The sequence below is a fragment of the Micropterus dolomieu genome, unplaced genomic scaffold, assembly GCF_021292245.1.
Source record: "Micropterus dolomieu isolate WLL.071019.BEF.003 ecotype Adirondacks unplaced genomic scaffold, ASM2129224v1 scaffold_22, whole genome shotgun sequence".
Lineage (NCBI taxonomy): Eukaryota > Metazoa > Chordata > Actinopteri > Centrarchiformes > Centrarchidae > Micropterus > Micropterus dolomieu.
The window spans coordinates 1,235-15,376 of NW_025744027.1; the positions used below are offsets into that span (position 1 = coordinate 1,235).

At 40.8% G+C, this 14,142-nt stretch overlaps 1 protein-coding gene across 1 annotated transcript; it reads left to right on the forward strand.

The window, feature by feature from the left end:
- Positions 1 to 591: 591 nt before the first annotated feature.
- On the forward strand, positions 592 to 14,108 carry LOC123967095 (potassium voltage-gated channel subfamily KQT member 4-like; the record flags this gene model as incomplete). The annotated part of the gene is made up of 9 exons (XM_046043121.1): positions 592 to 1,019; positions 8,747 to 8,837; positions 10,148 to 10,274; positions 10,453 to 10,628; positions 11,222 to 11,347; positions 12,514 to 12,624; positions 12,981 to 13,076; positions 13,190 to 13,278; positions 13,937 to 14,108. Coding segments are annotated over exons 1-9 (1,128 nt in total), but the record flags the coding sequence as incomplete, so codon positions are not given.
- Between the last annotated feature and the right edge of the window lie 34 nt (positions 14,109 to 14,142).

A 14,142-nucleotide genomic window follows, 5' to 3' on the forward strand; every position in this document is an offset into this window, starting at 1 on the left:
CTTTGCCGTGACACTCATATTTAACTCAGGTGCTGTCTATTTCTTCTGATCATCCTTGAGATGGTTCTACACCTTCATTTGAGTCCAGCTGTGTTTGATTATACTGATTGGACTTGATTAGGAAAGCCACACACCTGTCTATATAAGACCTTACAGCTCACAGTGCATGTCAGAGCAAATGAGAATCATGAGGTCAAAGGAACTGCCTGAAGAGCTCAGAGACAGAATTGTGGCAAGGCACAGATCTGGCCAAGGTTACAAAAAAATTTCTGCTGCACTTAAGGTTCCTAAGAGCACAGTGGCCTCCATAATCCTCAAATGGAAGACGTTTGGGATGACCAGAACCCTTCCTAGAGCTGGCAGTCCGGCCAAACTGAGCTATCGGGGGAGAAGAGCCATGGTGAGAGAGGTAAAGAAGAACCCAAAGGTCACTGTGGCTGAGCTCCAGAGATGGTGGAGGTTCTGGAGCGGGTCCGTCAGGACGGTGTCAGCCTACTATTAGTAGCCCCGTTTTGGGCGGCCCGGGTGTGGTTCTCGGACATAATATCGCTCTTGGAGGGCCCGCCCTGACAGGTCCCTCTGAGGAGAGACCTGCTGTCCCAGGCGGGAGGCCGGGTCTTTCACCCGCGCCCCGCCCTGTGGCAGCTGTGGGTCTGGCCCCTGAGGGGGCGCAGTTCCTGGAGGCGGGCCTGACGGCAGAAGCGGTCGAGACGCTTCTCAGCGGACAAACACGAAAGGAAGAATCCTCCTGTTTACCAGTTTCATGCAACTAAAGGAACAGTTTCAATGAATCAAGGCAGGGAACAAAGGACTTGATTATGAAGTGATGTAACATTGGCTAAGTGCAGGCTCTGTGTGTGTGTGTGTGTGTGTGTGTTGATGGCAGATACTTTCATGGCTGCTGTGACTGAGAGTGACATTTTCCAGCAAGGAAAATGTATCAGTCTAATTGGCACTCTGTTTGAAATGCATCATCTGTGGACAGACAATGGAACAGCGTGGCAGTCGGGGGCTCTTTGGTGAGTGTGTGAGAGTGTGTGTGTGTGTGTGTGTGTGTGTGTGCAATGGAGAGTGTGTGGCACATTTACGTGTGAAGAGTCTGTGTGTGTAATATAGCAAATTATTTGTGCGGAAGTGTCCGGTTGCGTCGCATGTGATGCAAACTACCAAGGTTACGCCTTTGTGAGCAGTGTGACAAACACTCATTACACAACGCTGTTTCACTCTGTTATGTAAATAATTGATCTAGACACATAATATTACTGAAGGTTGTGGCATTCAGAGGAAAAACAAACACAATCTTCTCGTTTTTACACAACACTCCCATGTCCGTTTTTCTCCACCGCTCTCACTTCTCTTTCTCTCTTTCTGAGGCATGCGCCATTACTTGGGCCTCTGAATCGCTCTGTCAGCTTATTTTCTCGTGAAAAAGCACTTTTCATCTCTTATTTGTTTGTGGGTTGTTTTTTTCTTCCTGACTTTAAAAGTTGCTGTCCCAGAAGAAGAAGGAGGAGGAGGAGGAGGGGATACCTAACAGGACCAGAGACTGGCCTGTTCTGAGTTGTGCTACGCTGTGCTCTGCAGCCTACCTACACACATTTTGCCTGCAGTCGCTATTTAAGGAGAGAAATGCTATTAATATCTTTCTACTGTTTCCACCTTTCTCCTCTCCCTCCCTTCTCTTTCCCTGCTCACAACACTCTCACTCCTCCGTCTCACTCTCCGCTAACTCGCCTCTTTCCTCCCTTTACCCCTTTTCCGGAGAGGGCTCAATAGTTCCTCTCTTTCTTGTTTGTTAGCGCTTAGCTCCTGTTAGCACTGTGTAGGGAGCGCTTAGAGGTGTGTGTATGAGTAGCACTTTTGCAAACACAGTAAAGTGCTACATATCCAAGGTGACATTTGACATAGGTTCATGTACATGTCTGTCAGCCTTGAATGTAAATAAATCCCATGTTTTAATCAAGCTTTTTTTGGTATGTTTGTTTAAGCCGGTCTATATGTTTACCTGTGTGTGTCCTTGAGGAAGGTGTCACAGCAAGTGTGTGTTCAGTAATTGGACTGTGTGCGTGTTCTGTTTTTGTTTGCGACGTGTTTGTGCACCTGCTGCGTGTGCACAGGTCAGTTCCTGAAAGCTGCTGTCAGAGACTCATCGATCAGGACTGGCGCCACACATACACGTGCACCTATACATACATGTACAGGTACAGGTGTGACATGGTGACATAGTGACATGACTCCAGGACCCACTTTCACGTTACATGCAACTTCATCTCTCACCTGCTCTTTCCCAACCACTCCCATTTCTCTTTTTTAATCTTTTCACAGCATTGTTCCAGGTCCCTCTTCCTTTCTCTCTAAATCGTATACCATCTGTCTTCAAGTCTTTCTACCTCAGTTTCATCTGTTTCTCTGCACCCTCTCAGTCTTCTTCATCGCCCTCTCCTCTCCCTCCGCCTCCTCTGTTGTGTGTAACTGATAGCTGCTTTATCATCCAGTGTTGATTGAATCAAAAGAGCATTCTTCCACAGTTCAGACATGCCAACTGGCTTGGAGCAGAGAGTGCTACCCTCATACACACACACACACACACACACACACACACACACACACACACACACACAGTGTAATACAGCAACACACAAAGTCATATATGTTAGCACTGGTGATACCTATTTATCTTTTAAATACTTTCACAGTCCGGTCAAAGTAATGTGAGATCTGCCTTCTTCACTTGTGCATGTTTACAGGAAAGCAGCAGTAAAAGCTTCCATTAAAAGCAATCTGCTTGCCATGTAGGCTGTACATTTATTAGTTGTCTGCCCCACCAGCAGCCCAGTAGCCCTCTGGAGCTTTACAGGCCGTGAGCCAAATTGTATGCACTTTATACATACAGAGGCTTACGGTGTGTAACAGTGATCGGTTAGAGTTTCAGAGGGAAGATACTGTACCTGGGATGTGAATGAATGACAATCTTATAGATGAACATGCAAGGAGTTATGTAGACTCTTTCTTTCTTTCTTTCTTTATTTCTTTGTCTCCCTATGCTTGCATTTCTCTTGATCATCCACAGTGGCCATGAGACAAATTACACTTGGCTGGCTTTTGGAGAAAAGTCAGATATTCTGTGTTTATAGCAGAGCATGCATTATTCTTTCTAAAAGTTCTGAAGCAATTACTAATGCAGTAAACCTCCTGAGTGGCTGACTTTCATAAATAATTGTATTCATTACATTATGGCGGCCTTTTTGATTCGCTGCGTGACATGTGGCGCCTCTATACATTAACATAACCATTTATAATGCGTGTAATGAGTCCAGCTTTCACTTCGCCTTATGCTCCCTTCACCTCCTTGAGTTGGGTCACATGTCCAGGCTAGTTGTAGTGGAGGAGACACTATACTGTGTTCAAGTATTCAGAGTGGAGACATCGTGATCTTTACCTCTAAACAGATATTTAATTATTTATTTTATTGTCTTGGCCATGAGAGCAATGTTTATTATGGTATTTACTTTCTCTCCTATCTACATCCTTTCCAGATGTCTATATTGAAATCTTTCAATATGAAGATATTTTGTTGAGGCACTCAGGGCTGAGCAGATTCTTTTTCCCGATGTCCCCCAGAGAATCCCTGCTGATTTGGTGAAAGGAGGGAGGGAAGGTGGTACTGGGGTGGATGAAAGTGTGCCCTCAGCAGAAATGTGACTCCCTCTCAACATGCATCACGCGTGGCCTAACTGTCTCATCATCTGTTTCATTTTTTATGTATAAATTTATTAATGTGTTTGTTTATTGTATTTTTATTTTTTAATTTATTCATTGGGCGTCATTGGCGTCGTCTTGGCGGGCGTTCCCAGGTCCCATAACTCCATCCAGTCTGTGGAACTGTAGCTAAACACTATTAAAGATGAGGTGATCAAAGAGGACAACATTTGTGGATTTCCATTCTCTGGTGATATTCTATATATGTCTTACTGTCAACGAATCCTATGAAATAACCCTGATTTAGCTTATCCCTCTGTGCCATAGACCTCCCTTCGGCTGTCATTTTTTGGTCATAAACCAAAGAATTGGACAAAAAAATATTTTGACCTGATGGTGGGTCAAATAAAGTCAGGTGAAGTTATTATAATTCATCCTGATGGAGACATGAACGTGTGGAGCAATATACTGAATAGCTGTTGAAACCTTTCACTCAAACCTCATGTGGCACTAAAGGAAAGTCATATGGTCACCAAAGTCAGAAGGTTTCACCCTCCGGGGACCGCGAATGTCGGTACACAATGTCATGGCTATCCATTCAGTAGTTGATATATTTCAGTCTGGACCAAAGTGGTAGAACGACCAATAGTCTGACGTTGCCATCTGTAAAGCCACAGGACACAACACAGGACACTGAAATTTACTTGTTTGGAGGACTTCATCGTAGACGGTTTAAGTGGTATTTTGCATCCATATGTGAGTTTGGCAGATGCTGTGATTGGAGGTCTACCTGTGGCTTGTGGTCTGAATGCGATGAGGTTTGCGGGGTTTGTTACACGACACCCAGCAGGATTGTAGATTGTGATTACGCACACTGGCTGCATAAACATATGGTGAGCTGTTTTGGCAGTAACTCATTGTGGTGTTTTGGAGTTCCTGTATATAAGGGATAGAATAATATTTAGGTAAATGCAGAGTTTCTTTCATAACTTATTTCTACGGGAATGTGGCGTCTGCATTTTGTAAAAGCCAAACTGTCGATCAGACTATCTGTGCCGTAACTTGTTTCCTGTCATAAAGCACAACTCAATGAAAGAAACCACCTGAGATGCTGTCCCAACTATCTCCTCCTTATGGAAATACAAACAGTGCTTTGTGTTAATTGAGGGGAAAAAGACAGACAGTTTAGTCAGCACATTATACAGTTGATGAATGACCAAAATGCATTGTTTGCAGAGAGTCATCTGGGTGCGTTTTTTCAAGCCAACTCCGCCAGGCTGAAGCAGAAACTCTCCTCTGTGCATGCATCACTGGGCTGAGAAATATACAGTAGTAATTTGGGGGTGTCTGTTTATTCGTGGTGTCCGGTGTCTTTCTAGCTGTCTAAGATCTACTTTGTCTTTCGTAGTGTCTCACCATCTGGAAACTGCGCCTGGGCAGGCAGACGAAACAAAAACAGTCGAAGAAGTTGCTCATTCACTGACTCCTCACACATGTGATGACAAAACACTGTTTTTGTATGCAGCTTAAGCTGCTTTTCTGCCTTTTCAGACTGACTGTATGAATCACCGCTGGTCTTAATAAGTTACATAATCCTCCACAAGAGTGGTACTCATTCTTTTTGTCTGATCTCTATTGGATGGAAGTACACTCTCATCAACACCCATCATGTTATAATGTGTTCATTTCAGTTGGTTTTAAAGTGAACGTTAAGTAACACTATAGAAAGCTGATATTGTTACAATAATATTTGTTTACACATAATTGAATTGCCAATTGGATTTGCTTTGCATTCCTTGTACCACTTGAAGTATAGCAGAAGCTAACTATTTCACCTGTTTTTCCATTACTTTTAGTTATGTCAGTATTTCAGCCATTTATCAGTTATTTTTAGCTATTTCAACATTTTATCTATTACTTTGAGCTATTTCAACATTTTATCTATTACTTTGAGCTATTTCAATATTTTATCGACCGACCGTGTGGTACCTTTCTGGGTAGTATCACACAGGTCACATTAGACTCAGCCTGTGACTCTCCACAGCAATAAGGTAATATCCTAGGCAGCCCATGGCCAGAAGACACTTTCTCTGTCTCTGAAGAGAGTGACAGACTGGCACTTCTTTAGATGGTATTTCATGTGAACTTTTTATTACAACGTGACTTAGGTAAGCATTAGAGTTCAACATACAATAGCATGGTTTCACATATTTGGGTCAGTAAAGAATAGTCTTATATGGGATACATGGTGGACTCCATAGGGCCAGTAAAAAAAATAAATACTGTGACCAAGAGAAGACCTTCAGATTTGGATTTGGCACTACATTGTCTTATCACTTGATACTGCCGAGCTACTGTAAATAAAGTGGGACACACCGGTTGTGAATCACTGCTCTACAACATGTAAAGCTAACAGTCGTCCCTGGAAATGTGTTGGTTCTTTCAAACAAATCAGTCAGCCAGGAGGGTGCAGGACAAAATCTACGACATCTCTTCCTGTTGCCTGATCTGATGTAAGGCGAAAGTTTTAGTCTGAGAGGAAATGGGTCCCTCTTATGGTTTCCTCTTCTGATAAATGGCTGATGAATGTTTTATATTATCTGTGGGTTGCAAGTTTCTCTTCTTCTTTTTTTTTTTATGTTCCTTTTAGATGTATTCCTTCATAAATTTGTCTGTGGAATCAATAATTGAGAACATATTTATAATATGCTGTCCAATATTTGTTTTTTACTTTGCAACTTTTGTTGTTTGACTTGCACCCAATTTTTAAAGCAGCTTTTTAATGTGAGTGCTCGTTGAGAGACTTGTTGATCGCATTACTAATTGAAGAGAAAGGGCACCATTGTGTGAGACCATGAGAATTGGTTCAGTGTGTCCAACAAGTGTTCTCTAACTTTGGGTGCTGACATCAAGACCAGCTGGACCAGCAGCTGCCACCTGGCTAATCCTGCCTTGCTGTTTGCTATTCACATGGCACAGAGTGCAGGCAGTGTTGTTGTGTGTTCTCACTTCTGTCTCCCTCTCAGCTGTTATGTTTTTTTACCTAGCATGCGGTCGTACAGTAATTCTCAGGTCACAGATATATTGTTATGGTGCTTTGGTTTTTGTCAGTGAGCTGCAGTAAAGGTGTCATACGAGGAGTTTGAGGCCAGCAAACATTTTGGGGTCAGCCGACACTACAGTGTAAAGTATATTTTCCATTAGGCTTCTGACTGCTTCGTCAGCCAGTGTGATGATCATGAAACTAATCTAAACTAAAGCGTACCCTTTTAACTTATGGTACTACTCTGTCATCAAGATTGTGAAGGTCATGAACAGTTGCTCGTTTTATTAATATAAATATTACTTATTAAAACAGTATATTTTCACTTTCATGTTCATATAAGAGCATTTGGGGATACAGTGCGTCCTTTTTAGTCACAAAAAAGAAATTCCGTAGATACAACCGTAAGTTAAAATATACGAAATACAGATCTGTATCTGCTAGCTGCAGCATTATTAACCATAGGAAACGGACATTTAAATCTTTATTATCTCTTTAGATATCTCTTAATCATTATGAGACTGATTAAGTAAAGTTACTGAACCTAACCTGTGATGTTTACAATAATATTATTTTTACTAATTATCCACAGCATTATTCTCCAGCCTGCCCTCCGCAATCTTTAGTTAATTAACCCCTCTTCCCACTTCCAACTTATTACCAGAAGCTCCTGCCACTTGTCATCTTACATGATTCTTACAAAATACACGTGATAACAACCACAAAAAAAACACGAAAAAACTATAAAAGATAACAGATCATTGACAGATAAGGACAATACAACATGGGCATTATTTCCAAAATGTATCTAAATTTCACATCTGGAGTCTGGTCTTGCTCTAATCCTTTTAATTTTGCTGTCGACAGTTCCTCTGAAACAACATCTAACAATACATTTTCCCACTGGTTAAGTGGGACACGGTGTGGCGGTTGCCACATAAGTGCAAACATATTTCTTTTCAGCAGCACACCATTTAAAACATAAATGTTTTTACTTTGAACTTAATGCATCATCCTAGTGAAGGACATTTTTGAACAGGAAGGAATACTTTGAGAGGTAGTTTGTTATTGGCTCCTAAGTTTTAATCATGAGGGAACTCCCACATCTTTCATTTTTCTTCATGAATATAATAGCTGACTTTGAGAATTGCACTATGAACGAGAAATGTATGTGATAATAGTTTTGGTTAGTTAAAGAGGTGTTAGACAGTGCGATCCTCAGCAGAAGGAAAAAATGATTTGCTCGTCTCTGTCTCATCTTGAACCCGAGTTAATGATGGAGATCGTCTAGTGGAGACTCACTTCTCCAGTGCCGTGGAAGAGACAAAGTGTTTATATTAACGTGAGAGCACCTCGAACACAAGATACCATTCACCATAATTTATGTTGTGCTTTATTCTGAAGTACTTCTCTAACTGAAGTGGCCATTACATCTGTGGGACAGTAATTTTCTGTGCCAGCAGAGCTGCAGGGTTCCAGTCTTCCTTTGAAAGAAGTGCTATAATACCAGTCATTTTACAGTACAATAAATTACTTCAGCACATAGAGTGTCTATCATCCAGTCAGTTTATTTATGCTGGAATGAGATTATTTGAGTTTAAGTTTAACAGCACTCAAATGTAGTTTACATGAAACCATATACAGTAAATGTTCAGATTCACTGTGTTGAATTGAATACCTACTGTATATTTATTACTTTATATTCAATAACATAAAACAACTAAACTTGGTGACATTGTTCTGATTCTTGTGCCACTGATCATACATGGCTTGGCATGCTATGTTCCTATTATGTTATGGATCAACAAATCTTTTCCTGCTTATTTGCAATTTTGTTTTTCTCTCTTGGTTAATCACTCAGAGAGTGAACAAAGCATTTTTAATGAGTTTTATTTAGTCCATTTGTTTTTTCTCTGAAGGGATTAATAAAACCCAAAGAGTTTTCTTATTTCTGATGTTTGTTTTCAAATGTGTCTACTGACCTGTGTGTGATTGGTGTTTCAGTTTTCTGCTGGTGTTGAGCTGCTTGGTGTTGTCTGTGTTCTCCACCATCCCAGACCACCAAAAGTTTGCCAACCAAGGTCTTTTCATCCTGGTAGGTCCCCTTCTCTCTCGCTCCTTTGCTGTTGCACACACACACACACACACACACACACACACACACACACACACACACACACACACACACAAGCACACACCATAGACTGTATATAAAAAGGCAGACTACTGTGACTATGACTACTTCAGCTTCCATCCACTTTTATACGCTGTCCTTTTACATACAGCATCTCACTTACTGCAGTGTATCCGTACGTGTTTGCGTACGTTGTGCACAGACAGCCATGTAAGCAGCTGGGAGGATTCAGGTGTTGTTGACTGTGCAGGAAATCACAGACATGATCCACTAATCCTAATAGCTATCCCATAATCTCCCTTTGCCTCTTGTCGGCTGCTTTAGTGATAGGTAATGGACACTTGCTTTCTCCTTCTGAACCTGACTTGTCCTCTGTCCATCCCGTCTCTCTTCCCACCTTGCTTATCTTTACGTGTTATTTAATGGTCAGACTCTTGACTTTCACATTCTCGCTCTTCTCTCTTTTGATCCATCACCCGGCCATTAGCAGGCAATTACCCATTAGTGGACTTTACTTACACGAACATTGGCTCTAATGATAGATTGGTTCAGTGCATCTTAAACTGCCCATTCAGTAAAAACCTGAAAGCAAGAAAGACAAAGAGATAGAGGGAAGACTGACAAAGTGGCATGTTAATAGGCTATGACTGTTAATGCTAGAACTTTTATAATCCTTTCATTTCATCTTTCATAAAATATAAAGTTAATCAATTAAGTGTTGAACTTAAAATTCTTGCTTTGTAACATTTCAGCCTTTATTTTACCAGCCTGTTCACCAAATATTATGTTATAACAAAGGTTTAATAGATAGAGGACAGAGCATCGTGTGAAGAATATGCATCAGTTATCAGTGTTTCACACAGATTTAGAAATAATGAGTAGTTGTCCGCAGTGTAGGGGGGTGTGTTCATGTGTTATTGTAAAGGGTGGAAAATTCACTTCCAGACTTAGATGTTCACCACACATGTGCTTTTTAACTTTTATGACATATGTCTAAATAGCTTAAGATCCATAAACACCAGTATGTTGCATGAAATAAAATGAATACCTTGGATGTTTTGTTAAGGGGACACTTTTGACATGCATAATTTTATGCAAAAACTATGAGATGACAGAATGTCACACATAACTGAAGGACACTGAACTTTGAAATCATAAAAAAATAAATACATAAAAGGTTATTGGTGGGGAATACATTTGTTTGGGTAATCTGTGAAACACTGAGCTTGACTACTGCATGTCACTGACCTTTACTTGTGTGTGGTTTGTAGGAGTTTGTCATGATTGTGGTGTTTGGGTTGGAGTACTTCATCAGGATCTGGGCGGCTGGCTGTTGCTGCAGATACCGTGGATGGCAGGGACGGCTGAGATTTGCCAGGAAGCCCTTCTGTGTCATAGGTTTGTATGTGTGTGTGAAGAGGACACCAACCCGAGTCAAAGTCCTACGTCAAAGTCCTACGTCAAAGGCCTACGTCAAAGTCCTACGTGTGAAAATTTGTTAAATCTTATAACCTCATACAGACTTGTCTTCACCTCTTTTCTCTGTGTTTTTTCTCTGTGGACGTCTTCACCATAGACTTCATAGTATTTGTGGCATCATTGGCAGTGATAGCAGCAGGGACGCAGGGCAACATCTTTGCCACGTCAGCACTGCGCAGCATGCGTTTCCTGCAGATCTTGCGTATGGTTCGTATGGACCGAAGGGGAGGCACCTGGAAACTATTGGGCTCAGTGGTTTACGCTCACAGCAAGGTGGGAATGCTAAATATAGTCCTCTTTTTACACATGCTCAGCTTTATATTTAAGAATAATTCATAGACATCGGTTAGTTGTGCAGACATTGGAAATTAAAAGGATACTAATGCATGGTAGCCATATACGGATTATTAAATGAGCAGGATAGAGGTTGAGTTAGGAAACAACTATTAAAAGGCTGGTGATGATGGTCGTGATGGTTACTAGTCAGATAAATAACTTAAAAACTGTCAGTGTTGAGGCATATGTGGTGAGTCTTCTGATGACCAGTTGTTACTTGATCACATTCACTACCCTAAAAACACCAAACTCCCCTCGAGCTGCTCATTTTTGGCAATTAGTTTGTGCTGACCTAAACACCTGACACCCACCGGTTATCTGCAGAACACAGTGATGATGATGATTAACTGATGCATCAGCTTTCTAAACAGAACCGTGCAGCCAAGTCAAAGTTAAAGCCAAATGTGATAATGATGGGAATAATGATGAAAGTGAAATGGTAATGACAGCAGGGACTATGATGGAGAAGATGCTGTTGCTGCTGCTGCTGACAGGTGTGATTGATACATCCTCTCCTGTTTCTCTCTCAGGAGTTGATCACAGCCTGGTACATAGGTTTCCTGGTCCTTATCTTTGCCTCTTTCCTGGTCTACCTGGCAGAGAAAGACATCAACTCAGACTTCAACACCTATGCAGACTCCCTCTGGTGGGGGACTGTGAGTACTACACAATTCACACAGGCACACAGGATCACTGTGGCTGAAGAAATAATATTTTACTTTGTCATCAAAATATTCTCATTAACAAAGAGAGAGATATAAAACAAGAGGGTAATGGGCAATGCAAACATAAAGAGGTGCATAATAGGCAAAAGACCTTTGGGAAAGTGTTTGTTTTTCAGTTTTGAGATATAAGGTTTATGATGTCCGTTCAGGGGGATTGCCATGTGTCAACAGTAGAGTGTTGTTCAGTTCTTGTTGTCAAGCTTTCCAGATTTACTACAAACATATATATTCAGCAGAATAATATATACCAAAGTAATTACACATAGATATCAGCAGTAACCTAGGATTTTAAGAAACCAGGGAACGCCCAAAGATTGTTTTCTGAGCAGCAGCAAATCCATAAATTGCTTAAACTTCAGATTGATATGAGAATCATGAAGGAGTGACAGGTCAAGGAGTAGGAGTAAAGAATTTTTTTAACGAGATCAGCTAATGCTTATTTAAAGTAACACAATTTTAAAAAGATTGATGACATGTGGACACTCAAGTTAACAAAGATTCCTATAGAATTAATATGACACAAATGACAGGTGTAAATCAGTTGTAGTTTCTTACAAAATATTTTCTAGGGAGTAGTGTATGTTCTGTGAATAACTTTAACTGGTGTTCTAGGTTTTTAGATATGGAACAGATTTCAAAGTCTGACAATGTTGGCCTCCACTCAGACAAAGTTTGTTCCCTCAACCCCCCTTTACTTGCTTAGTTTTGCTCATTTCCTGGATGCCTATGGGATCGTGATATGTAATTTGATCCCATAGACACAATTGAGCCAAAATAGCCTAATAAAGCTGTTTTCAGACTTCAGACTACACTAAATACATGAAAACAAGCAAAATCCCCCCAGACTACTGTACCTCTGAACTCTCTTTAACCAAATCACACACATTTATGATATTCTATGTGATCTCCTTCTGATAACTAATGTAATATTTTTTTAATACCATTCACTAAACCTGTTGGAGCCCCTAACTTTTAAAGTAAACACTCCTAAGAGAAAGCAGGTCTTGTGTCTCAGTGCAGTGTGTCAGCCCATTGCAGTTTACATTTTGTTATTATGTTGTGTGTATGAGATCATCTATACTTTTTCACCCCCTCAGATAACTCTAACCACTATTGGCTATGGTGATAAGACCCCTCGCACCTGGCAGGGACGGCTCCTAGCTGCCGGCTTCGCTCTTCTGGGAGTCTCCTTCTTTGCCCTGCCTGCTGTAAGTCTCATATATATTCACATCTATATATTTATATATTTTAAGGTAACAAAGCCTTGAAATAACGTTGTATAAAGAAAAATAAGGTTGTATAACGAAAAGACAGTTTGTAGTCACTTCAAGCTATACAGAGAGAATGTAACAGATAATTAAAAGTATATTAGAATATGGTAACATATAACATAAATTAAGTAAAATCAAACAATATACACAGTTATGTATATACATATATACATAGGCTACACGTAGTACACCCAGTGCCTATTTTTGAATTTGCGAGCACTAACTAAATTTAGTGGGTCTTCTCTCCCGCTGTTAGTTGCACTCCTGACTTTGATTTGACCTCTGACCCTCAGGGAATTCTGGGCTCGGGCTTTGCTTTGAAGGTTCAGGAGCAGCACCGGCAGAAGCACTTTGAGAAGAGGAGGATGCCTGCTGCCAACCTGATACAGGTAATGGCCACAGTGAAAGGCGTTTAGGCTGTTTAATACATTCACATTCAAGTGCAGAGTCAGGTTAACTCTCACTTTGTGTTTCAGTGTTGTGCATTTGTGTCTTTCTTTAGGCTGCGTGGCGTCTCTACTCTACAGATGCTAAGCACTCCTATCTAACAGCTACATGGTACTTCTATGACAGCATGTTGCCTTCATTCAGGTAGGAACTCCCATCAGGCTACGTAGATTCAGCTATCAGAAATCTGTGGTTGTCTTTGGTCATTTGTTTGTAAGAAATGCAGACAGAGATTTGAGAGTTGTGTCACAAAATAGTGAGTTGTGTACAGTGTTTAGTTTTATATTTGTGTAGTCCCTGCCCATACATTTGTATTATCATGCGAGAACACAGCACATACTGTATCACAAATGCTACTTTTTGTCCATCAAGAACCCTTTTCAGTTAAGGTCTGTGGTGGTTTAAGCAAAAAGGAATGGTGCTTACTCTCATTTTAAAATGAATAATTTAAATTAAATTTGGGCCCAACCTTTTCAAATGCTTCTGCCACCACTATTCTATTTTGTCCTACGCAGTGGTTTCTTATACTTTGCATTTACGTATTAATTTGACTAATTTGTATTTGCTTAAAAGGAGGGGAGCATGAGAAACACAAATAGAAATGTCATCAAGCCAAAACTTTCATTTTGCAATATCTTAAATTAAAATGCTCACATGTCGTTTCTCTCAAGAATCCCTCTTCTTTTGAGTATTTGGACCATAAGTTTGGCCTTTTTGTCAGTTGTTCATATTTTGTTATTTTTTTGATCATTTTTCATTTTCTATTTTTTTTGTTTGTTTATTTGTGCACGTGGCGTGTCAGAGAACTGACGCTACTGTTCAGTCACCTCCAGCGACAGCGTAACACCAAGAAGGTTCTCCACAACTCCTACCACACGCTGCTGTCTGGGCTTCGGCCCTACAGCGCCCCCTACCTGTCTGGGGACAGGTACGCACCCCGCCACCTCTCACAGCCTCACAGTGCATCCAGACAGGTGGCCCAATTTCTACCTACACTCATGCTCACAC